Source organism: Sminthopsis crassicaudata, chromosome 2 (genome assembly GCF_048593235.1).
Source record: "Sminthopsis crassicaudata isolate SCR6 chromosome 2, ASM4859323v1, whole genome shotgun sequence".
NCBI lineage: Eukaryota > Metazoa > Chordata > Mammalia > Dasyuromorphia > Dasyuridae > Sminthopsis > Sminthopsis crassicaudata.
This window is the reverse complement of record NC_133618.1, coordinates 246,458,076-246,469,792: the sequence shown is the minus strand read 5'-3', so window position 1 is coordinate 246,469,792 and position 11,717 is coordinate 246,458,076. Positions and strand designations below refer to the sequence as shown.

Below are 11,717 nucleotides of genomic sequence, written 5' to 3'. Positions count from 1 at the left end.
AGCTAAACAATCGAGTAGAAATTAAAAAAGACCCCACCTCCACATTGTGGCACTTGACAGGAAATTTGTTGAACAAATTATCTTTTGTTAGATATGATTTTATCTTCAAGAATAGTAATGACTGAAAAAGTTGAGGTATTGTATAATATCATCTCTCCTACTTAATTTCTTGTTTAAAGTTAAGAAATTTTGGTAAGACTAATCTCTAATAGTTGTTTGGTACCAGCTCCACTCCTTAACTTTTTTGATTAATTTGCTTGGGGGAAAAAAATTCCTTCTCCTTTTCATTTCTTTCTGGCTAAAGATTTAACTTTATCATTTTATCTATTGATCTTTCTATATATTTATTACAAATAGTTTTATATTTTATATATGTAGTTTGAATAAAAGAGGTGAAAATCCTGTTTTTGTTCTTGACTCCAAAATAGCATATTTGTACACCAAAGAAGGAATATAGCATAGTGTAGTGGTAATGATGTAGTAGTAGTAGTAGTAGTAGCAGCAGTAGCAGCAGCAGCAGCAGCAGCAGCAGCAGCAGCAGCAGCAGTAGTAGTAGTAGTAGTAGTAGCAGCAGCAGCAGCAGTAGCAGTAGCAGTCCTCAGGAAACTGATTTTAGTTAAGATAGCTGTTTCATTATACAGTTCACTTTGCTTCTCTGGCCTCAGTTTTCCAACATATAAAATGAGGGAGTCAAATAATCTTCAATCTCTTTTCATCTCTAAAATTTTTATATTACTTGGTAAAAAGAAGTATGAGTGATTTGATTAGTAAATTATAAAAATTGAAATTAACACAATTTTCAAGAAAAGCAAAAAAGTTTTTAGTTTTGGTATGAACTCTTCAGTATGTTACACATAAACATAATCATTTGCAATAGATTTGAGAAAATCATTGTGTTTATATTTTCTTTCAGATATTTTTATGCAGTTTAGTTAATTGAAGTTGTCAAAATGCCAATAAGAGCTGAACGTCAGGTATGTTGCTATATTATAGGTTATAGTGAGATTGTTATGTTTAATATTAAAATTATATTTAGGGAAATTTTATAATTTTACATATTTAGTATACTTATAATAAAGACATATTAATATGAATTATCAAAGGTTAAATATTTTAATATATTTAAATGTAATTTTCAAGTATTTTGCTTTATTTTTTGATATTCTTGAAAATTTTATTAAGTCAATTTGTATGTAATTTCCCATTTTAAATTGATCCTGCAATAGTCTTTTAAAATGCAAAAAAAAATCGCTTCCTGATTGTTATTACAAATATGGATGTATATTAGGTTTTTTTCAAACAATATTTGTCCATATTTGAACTTAATGAAATTTTTTCAATTAAGTTATAGCTAAATGTTTCTAATTACATTTTAAAAAGCAAAGCAGGGAGCATTAGGACCATCACCCACTTAACATTGTTTAATATCTATTTACATTAAAATGAATTTTAAAACAAATCCCAATAGTTTTTGAGTTTTCCACTTAAATTCCCATCAGTATTCTTTCCTTCTTTCCTTCTTATATGATTGTAGTTAATATGTATTACATTCTTCTGTTTTGCCTTTTTTGTTTATTTTTAAGTGCTATGTTCAATTTTCCAATACAGCAACAATTGTGATTAGTTTATACTTTGGAAAGTTCCAGTTGATATTATAATGGACCTAAATTTAATGTGGAGATTAGCAAATTTTTTCCATATAAATTTGTCATGTGATTATTATAGTAACATGTTTATAATGTGTGCTTAGTGATGTTTCCTGACTAGTGATGCCTTTTCCTCCATTTAATATCTAAGATCTTATGAGGATAATGTAGATGGCCTATACAAACCCAACTGAAATTTTTCTGTGGTCATAGTTATGGTTTTAATTGGCTTAAGTAATATCACTTCATTCTTTAAAACTAGATTTTTTTTTTCTTTTGCCAATAAATTGATGAATTTCAACACAAAGTTGACTTAGCAACTTGAGACAAAACAAAACAACCCCCTTAAATTAGGACTTAATAGAAATTCCCCTCCCCCTATCCTCCATGAAGAAGTTTTATTACTCTGGACAAATAATTTATTCTTTTTGTCTAGCTTTAATGCTTGACATTGTATAGCTATACATATGGCTGGATTATTATTATCCTTATTAGAATCAGAATAAATTCTTCTGAAATTTTCAGAGAAAAGTTTATGTAAGACTTTGAATATAAATGGTGATTGATTTGGTTTTGATTCATAACTTACTATGTAATATCACTTGGTTTTTTAGCAGTTGGAAAAATGCATAGATAATGCTTTAAGAAAAAATGACTTCAAACCTTTAGAACATTTTCTGCAGATGGAAAATTATGAAGATATCACACTTAAATGTAGTAAACAGTTTTTCAACAAGTTGGACAACCTTATATGCAAGGTAAAATTTCAATTCTTAAAAAAAAAAAATTGGATGTCACACCACTTTTTAACAAATTACTATTTTGTTAAAATGTTCCTGCCAGAAAGAAATATACCTTTGTAAGAATCAAATTAAAAGTATTTGCTTTAAAATAGCTATTAAATCATCTTTAAAATGCTTGGTGTTTTGTTTTTACCAGTAATTTAAAGACCTTAGAAATATTTACTTATAAAATATTTTTTATCTTTTTTGATTATTTTTTCCTTGGTTATATGTGAAACAATTTTTAACATTAAGTTTTAAAATCCTGAATTCTAGAATATTTTCCTTTCTCCCTATTGAGAAATCACCCCATTGAAAATGTAAGCAATTCAGTATAGATTATACACGTATAGTCATGCAAAACATTTCTATAACAGTTATGATATGAAAGAAAACATAAGACAAAAACCCCTCAGGTAAATAAAGCAAGTAAAAAGAAGTATATTTTAATTTTCATTCAATCACCATCAGTTTTTTTCTCTGAGTGTCCTTACGAGTTGTCTTGGATCATTTTATTGCTGAGAATAGCTATGCTCTTACTTTGTGTACAGTACATTTCTCTTTATAGCAGATTACGGAACTCTTTCAAGGTTTTTCTAACCTTTTTTTCTGCTTATCATTTCTTATAGCACAATGGGATTCCATCATAATCACATACCACAACTTATTCAGCGATTCCTTAATTGATGGCATCCCCTCAATTTTCAATTCTTTGCCCTTAGAAAAGAGCTGCTGTAAATATTTATTGTACATATAGGTCCTTTTCCTTTTTGTTTTTTATCTCTTTTGAGAAACAGTCCCAGAAGTGGAATTGCTAAGTCAAAGAGTATGCATGGTTTTATAGCCCTTGGTATAGTTCCAAGTTGCTTTACAGAATGATGGAATCAGTTCCCTGTTATACCAACAATGCATTAATATCCCATTTTTCCCACAACCAATATTTTGTCATTTTCTTTTTTGTTCTATTAGTCAACTTAATAGATATGTGCTAATATTCTCCAATAGTGAGTTATAGCAGTTTTTTTTTTTTCATATGGATATAGGTAGCAGTATTTAACTTCATATGAAAACCATTCATATCTTTTGATCATTTGAATTGGGGAATGGCCCTTATTTTTATAAATTTGACTCAGTTCTCTATATGTTGAGAAATAAAGTTTCAGAAAAACTTGCTTCCAATTTTATTTTTACAATTACTCTTACTATCTATTTCTCCCTGTACACTCTCTCTCTCCCCCCCCCCCCCCCTTTTCCCTTTTCCTCCTTAAGTGTTTTGCTCTTCCAACTTGCCCTCTGGCAAGGTGCCTTCTTCCCCAGTTCACTTTACCTTCCATTATTCTTTAAGGTAAGTTTAGATTTTCATACCTAATTGAATGTGTATACTATTCCCGTTTTGAGCTGGTTCTAATGAGAGTAAAGTTCACTCATTCCTCCATAATTTCTCCCTTTTCCCCTTCCCTGTAAAAATATTTTCTCACTACTTTTATGTGAGATGATTAACCCCATTCTTCCTCTCTTTCCTTTTCTCACAACATATTCTTTTCTCACGTCTTAATTTTATTTTGCTTTTTTTAGATATTCCTATTTATTCAGTTCACATCTGTGTCTTTTATGTATATCCCTTCTAATTGCCCTAATAATGAGAAAATTCTTATGTTACAAGTATCTTCCCATGTAGGAATGTAAACAATAAAACCTTATTAACCCATTCTATTTACCTTTTATATTTCTCTTGAATCTTGTATTTGAAAGTCACTTTTTATATTCAGCTATTCTTTTCAAAGGATGCTTTAAAGTCCTCTCTTTCATTGAATATCCATTTTTTAGTTGGACTATACTCATTGATAGGTGGTAATTCTTGCTTGTAATCCTAATTTCTTTGCCTTCCAGAATATCTTATTCCAAGTCCTTCAATCCTTTAATGTAGAAACTGTTAAATCTAGTATTAACTTTGCTGTGGTTTCACAATACTCGTTTCTTTCTGGCTGCTTGCAGTATTTTCTCTTTGACCTGGAAGACTTAGAATTTGGTTATAATATTCTTGGAGTTTTCAGGAAGTAATTGGTGGATTCTTTCAATTTTTGTTTCACCCTCTAGTTCTAGGATATCAGCGCAGATTTTTGTGACAATTTTTTGAAAGATGATATCTAGGTTCCTTTTTTTTTTTTTTTTTTTTTTTAAATCATGACTTTCAGGTAGTCCAATAATTTTTTAAAGTTATCTCTCCTGTATCTATTTTCCAAGTTGATTGTTTTTCCAGTGAGATATTTCCCATTGTCTTCTATTTTTTCATTCTTTTGTTTTCATTTTATTGTTTCTTGATTTCTCATAAAATAATTACCTTCAATTTGCTCAGTTCTAATTTTTAAGAAATTATTTTTTTTTTCCAGTGAGCTTTGGTATCTCCTTTTCTTTGTCCAATTCTACTTTTAAGAGCTATTTTCTTCACTGAAAATTTTTTCCCCATTTGACCAATTGTATTTTTTTCTTCAGCGAAATTTTTGTGTTTCTCTTTCCATCTGGCCAATTCTGCTTTTTAAGGCATTTTTGTATTGAATTTTTTGTACTTACTTTGTCATTTGATCTAAACAATTAAAAAAATTTTTTTTTTCTTCAGTATTCTTTGTGTTCCCCCAAGCTGTTGACTTGCTTTTCATGATTGTATCTCTCTCATTTCTGTTCCCATTCTTTATAAAGCTTTTTATTTTCAAAACACATGTATAGACAGTTTTCAGCATTCACCCTTGCAAAACCTTGTGTCAATTTTTTTCTCCCTCTCTTATCTTTACTCCTTCCCCTAGATGGCAAATAATCCAATATATGACAAAAATGGTCTTCTACATATATTTCCATGAAGCTACACAAGAAAAATCATACCAGAAAGGGAAAAAAATGAGAAAGAAGCAAAATGCAAACAAACAACAACAAAAAAATGAAAACACTATGTGAAAACACTAGTCCTCATTCTGGGTGCAGATGGCTCTCTCCATCACCAAGACCATTGAAATTGGCCTGAAATCACTTCACTGTTGAAGAGCCATATCCATCAGAATTGATTATCATATAATCTTGTTGTTGTATACAGTGTTCTCTTAGTTCTGCTCATTTTACTTAGCATCAGATATGTAAGTCTCTCCAGGCCTTTCTGAAATCATCTTGTTGATTTTTTTTTTTTTTTTTTTTTTTTAAAGATTTGTTACCAATTTTTTCCTCTACCACTCTTGATTTTCAAAATCCTTTTTGAGTTCTTTCATGGTCTGAGACTGTTATGGGCCAGAACTCTGAATTTGAAACAAAGGATTCTTGCAAGGTACTAAGTCAATGGAATTGATAGACAGTAGTTATCTAATTTAGCATGATTCAGTATGATTGATTTAATCCTACAAGGAGATGTTATGGGCCAGAACTTGAAACAAGGTACTAAGTGGAATTGAGAAGATAATGGTTAAATCTAGTTTAGCATTGATTTAATCCTACAACAAATAATGGTTTCCTAGTGATATAATGATTGGTTTGTACTCAGTATGGAGTAGAAGCCTCAGCCAGGGAGATTCAGAGACATTTGGAGAGAAGGCAAAGGACTGGCAGCAGGAGCTTAAGCTCTCAGAACCAAGGGGAGAAATTAAATTCCATCTTCCAGCTTCCTGGTGGCTGGCCTAGACTCCTGCACTTCCCCCACTAAGACCAAGGGCATCCTGAAAGGCTCTCCAGAAAGCTGCCCAGCCCCAGGAAGGAAATAATAAAGGATCTGGACTATAAGAAAGCTAACCAGGCCCCAGGAAAGGAGACAAGACTTTGAAAGAGATAATAAAGGATTTGGACTTTAACACCTGGCTGTACTTGTGGTGATTACTGAACTGAAACAAAGGCTGCCTCCAGAGACCTCAAGAAAACCAAACCAGAGAAGATTACATTTTAGAGAATACATTACATGAGACCAATTCATATTTTTCTTGGAGGGTTTGTATATAGGAACTTTGACTATTTTATCTTTTGAGTGTGTATTTTGATCTTTCTTGTCATCATTCTAACTTTCTGTGGTGAGAGTATTTTTGTTTGCTTATTTTCCCAGCTTATTACTTGACTTTTAACTGTTAGAGCTGTGTTTTCAGAGTGGAAGTGCACTGTCCCAATCGTCAGGGTTTTTCTGCATCAATTTTCAAAGACATTTTATAAGACCTGTAAGTTTTCATTTCTTCCAGATAGTATGATCTAAGGAGAGGTGTTTTTACTAGTCTCCTGACTTGTTTTGTGGCCTGTGAGTGACCAGAAGCACTCTTTTCTACCCTGGAATCGTGAGAAGGGTCCCTGCTCCACTGTGGCTGTAAGCTCTGGTGTGCTAGGGCTCCTCCTTGCCCTAGGACTGCCACCCAAATTCAAGTATGTGCAAAATAACAGAGTCCTGCCTGAGTGCTGGCAAAGAGACCCCTTTAATCTCTCTGACCTGTTTGATGCACTCAGTGTCTGTGGGTTGAGAGCTCCAAAAGCTGCTGCTGCTGCCACCACTGCTACTGCTGCTGTGGCTTCCAAAACCTGTCTAGTTTGCTGGGACTAGGGCCTTTGCTGGTATGGCCTGCAAAGGACTGCACTCCATTGATTGTGCTCCACTCTCATTCTGATGCAACAGATCTGTCTTGCAGACTTTCCAGGTTGTCCTCAGCTGGAAAATTATTTTGTTGGTTCTACTTTTCTAGAATTTATTTAATCATTATTTAACAGTATATAGAGAGGTTTAAGGGAGAACTTGGGCAAGTCCCTGCCTTAATTTAAGTATATTGGCTCCACTTCTCTAAAGTATTTTCAAAAGATGAAAACATGCTTTGGTTTTTTCAAGTAAAATATACAAAATCCTGTGTCTGCATAAGATTGCCATATTGACTGATATCTTAGTTGAAAATGAGTTCAAATTTGGCATTAGACATGTAATAACTTCCTAGTTGTGTGACTATGGACAAGTCATTTAACTCCAATTGCCTCAGGAAAAAAAGAAAGAAAATTGTTTAATTATTTGATACTGAATATATAAAATTAGTGCTTATTGACTCATTTTTAAACTTTTAAACTAACTTTTATGTACTATACATGAAGCTTAAAACCTGAGGTTGATTTTGTTGTTAACATCTTCAATATAATATTTTCCCATATATATATGTATATATATATATATATATGTATATTACATGTTAAATTATTTTTTTAAAACTAATTTTTATGTACTATACATGAAGCTTAAAACCTGAGGTTGATTTTGTTGTTAACATCTTCAATACAATATTTTTCTATTATATATATATATGTGTGTATATGTATATTATATGTTAAATTATTCCAATGTTAAAACACTCCAATTACATGTTAAAAGAGTTTTTTTTTTAACATTAAAAAAAAACTTTTTTGTTCCAGATTCTCTCTCTTCCTCCTTCCCTCTCCTTCCTACTTCTTAATACATTAAGCAATCACATGGTGCTTATATATGTGCAATTATGCAAAACATTTTCATATTAGGCATTTTATATAAGAAGACTCAAAGTAAAAAGAATGAAAGTTAAAAATAATAGCATGCTTCAGTCTTCATTAATAATATTAGTTCTTTCACTGGAGGCAGATGGTATGCTTCATCATTTGTCTTCTGGAATTGCCTTGGGTCATTGTCTTGGGGGAGAATAATTCATTCACAGTTTTTCATAGTATAATATTGCTGTTACTGTGTACAACATTCTACAAAAGTCTTCTAGTTCTGTTCACTTTCTATCAGTTCATGTAAATCTAGGTTTTTCGGAAATCATCCTATTTGTCCTTTCTTATAACAGTGTAATATTCTATTACAATCATATTCTACATATTGTTAAGCTATTCCTCAATGGATGAACATCTTTTCTGTTTCCAGTTCTTATTCTTAAAAGTGCATTTTGTATAAAATTAGGAGTGAAAATTAATAATACCTCTTAAATATTGTTTTCCTTCCCACTAGCAGAGGACTTTGCCTTATATTTTACTTAGAACTAGAAGTCAGGGATAGCTAAGGTGACACAGTGGTACAGGCCCTGGAGTTAGGAAAATCTAAGTGCAAATGTGTTATCAGACACTTGACTCTTACTAAACTTTGGGCAAGTCACTTAGCCCTGATTGCCTTTCCCCTCCCAAAATAGAGGTCAGCTGTTGTCTTTTTTCTCCCTCTAGTTCTATATCTCAAATGATTTCACTATTTACTTTTCCACTGCCCCAGTTCTCTTTTCTTTTGATGCAGTCTTTGAAAAGAGGACTCTTTCTTGCCTCAACTTCTGTCCTTCCTATTCCTTACTAGAACTTAACTTTTTCATAATTCCTCCCCCATACTCCCTCATATTTAGTTTCTCTTCTTGGCTTCTCTTATTTGGGTCTCTTTGATGCCTATAGACATGCTCAGATTTTTCCTGTCTTTAGACCTTCGTTTGACCATACCATCCTCTGAAGTTATTATTCACTATCTTCTCAATTTCACTTCTGATCTCTTAGAAAAAGAATATGCTCATTTTCTCTTATTCTTTATCCCAGCCCTTTGCATTCCAGTTTTCAGCCATAAAGCTGGACTAAAACTGCTGTCCCTAGGTACCCAAGGATTTTAAAATTTCCAAATAGCTGTTCTTTTCTTAATCTTTACTTGTCTTGAACCCTGTATTAACACTGTTGACCACTTCCTTTCTCAGAGTACTACCTTTTCTCTCTGTTTTTCAAATGTCGGTCTTTAAAGGAGACTCCGTAGTCTCCTTTGATAGTCTTCATCTGTGATTTTTCCCTTTATAAATGCATGTATCTCAAGCTCAGCTCTGGGCCTTTATAAACAAAACAAAATCAACCACATACACTCTCAAGGATCTCATTTGTTCCAGTGGATTTATTAATTATCTATTCAAATATCTACCAGATTTTCTGAACTATCTTTTGTCTAGGTCCTGCAGAATTCCAGGGCCATCTTTCAAACTGCCAGATAGCTCCACTGGGCTACTTCATAGGTATCTCAAATTCAACATATCTAAAATGAAATTCATTTTCTTTTCTCTCCAACTAAACCTTCAAAGCCATCCTTCCTAACCTTCCTAAAGTCCTTCTTTCTTTTGAGGAAATCATTTTTCTAATTACCAGTCTCAAAATTGATCCCTTCCTCTCCCAAATTTCTCATATTCTGTCAATTGCCATGGTTGTTCATTCTGCCTCCACAATATCTTCTACTCACAGGACCAAAATTTAATCTAGACCCTTTAAATTCTTGTCTGAACAATAATAATAAGCCTCCCCTCTCCAGTTCATCTTCCATAGTAGTTTCAAGTTGTCTATGCTGCTTTATATTAACTCTGATAAAGTGTGGGTGTATATATATATATACACTTTATCAGAGATAATATATATCCTACATTTAAAACATTTCACAACATGCCTTTAATTTATCTTTTCAGCTTTCACCTTAATTCCTATATACATGCTGTGTTACAGCTAATATGGCTTATTTGTGTTTCCCCATTCATGATGTCTCTCACCACTGTGCTCAAGCTACTGCCTATTCCTGGAATGGTCTCCTTATTTCCTAGAAATGATAACTTCAGATTGAACCAACCTACACACAAGGTTTTCTTGATATCTCTCAGTTGTTAGTATTCTCACAAAAATTTTCTTTATTTTTATTTTCTATATTTTGTCTTTCCTTATCTATATGTGTAGTTTTTCCCCTAGTAGAATATGTTGCTTGAGGACAGGAGCCTTTTTTTTTTTTTTGGCCATGCTGTACTAAAGTCTAACATAGTCATTTTTACATAAGTGGAAGATAAATCCTTTGTGTTTTTATATCTTGACTGAATGCAATTAATTTTATACAATGAAAAAATATTTATTTGTATATAATGAAATATTTGCTGTTGTGTTATTTCATTTCAGGAACTTAACAAAAAAGACATCCAGAATATTTCAACTATTTTAAATTCTCTTGGGAAATATGGCAAAAATATCAGCATATTTGGGGAAGCTGGACTTCTAGTAATGATAAAACAAGGGCTAGTAAAAAAGATAAGTATATTATAAACAAAATATATCTTAGGAGATGAAATGTCAGTAACACCCCACCTCAACAATTTTAAGAAAATTTTATCTCTATTGAAGCACATTCAATTACTGGTTATCTCTCCTCTCTAAGCACATGTACTTATCCTTAAAATACCTGTACTTAATTGTTAAATATTTATTTTAGTAATATTTTATATACATCCTACATTTCATTGCTAAATTCCTGTGAAAAATGTCTATGCTTAAATAGGCAATAGGCAGCATGGTATAGTATATAGAGGACATAGAGTTGGAGACTTGAAATAAGGAAGACTTAAATGTCTTTCATCTATCCTAATATCTATCACGTATTCTTTTTCATCCTGTTTTCCTATCTACAAAATGGAGATAATATCTATTTTGCCAAGTTGTTGTGAGGATCAAATGCAGAAATCATAGATGCCTGCCCATGGGATAGTGATGTGCCACATGTATAATCTACCACATTTTGATTGTAAAATGCTTTGCAAATATTTAAACTATTATTATTTTGTGCTGCTTCTATTTCCTCAATTCCTTGAGATCTGATTTTTGACCTTTCTATTCTATTGATATTACTCTCTTAAATGTTAACAGTGTCTTGTTAATCATTAAATCTCATGTTGTTTTTTTTTCCTCATTTCTCATTCTCCTTGACCTTTTTTTTTTTTTTTTTTAAATATCCATTTCTCCTAGAAAATCCAATCCATTCAGTCAAGTAAATATTTGTTAAATACCTGTTATGTGCGAGGCAGACATTGTGGTAAGCTCTGAGGATACAATTAATAAAAAGAAAGACTGTCCCTGCCTTCAAGGAGCATGCCGTCTAATATGTGGAAACAACTCATAGAAGGAGGAAAGAAAGCAAGGGTGGGAATGGAACAGGGGACATTTTGTTCTGTGGAGTTGAGAACCAGGTATAGCAGCAGATGTTTTACTGTTCCTATTCAATAGCTTTTGCAGTTTCTTATACTCCCCAATACCATAAGTATGAGTTTCTTCCAAGACTCATTTTTCCATCTTTATATTCTTTTGCCTTACTAATGTTACTTGCTTATGTAGGTTCAATTATTATCCCTTTGCAGTTGACTCTTAGCTTTTCATACCTAGCTCTGATCTCTTCCTCTGAATTCCAGTTCTATATCTTCAATAATCTTTTAGTTATAAACATTCCTTGCCACCTTTAGCTCCATATTTCTAAAACTACATTAATTTTTTCCTCCTAATTTATCCCTTT

The 11,717-nt window shown here is 32.1% G+C and overlaps 1 protein-coding gene across 1 annotated transcript; it reads left to right on the top strand.

Moving 5' to 3' along the window:
- Window positions 1-913: 913 nt before the first annotated feature.
- Window positions 914-10,480, top strand: LOC141552745 (synaptonemal complex protein 2-like). Its single transcript, XM_074284754.1, has 3 exons — window positions 914-974; window positions 2,261-2,404; window positions 10,337-10,480. The coding sequence occupies exons 1-3, from the start codon at window positions 951-953 to the stop codon at window positions 10,478-10,480; spliced, it is 312 nt and encodes a 103-aa protein (XP_074140855.1). The 5' UTR covers window positions 914-950.
- The last annotated feature ends 1,237 nt before the right edge of the window (window positions 10,481-11,717 follow it).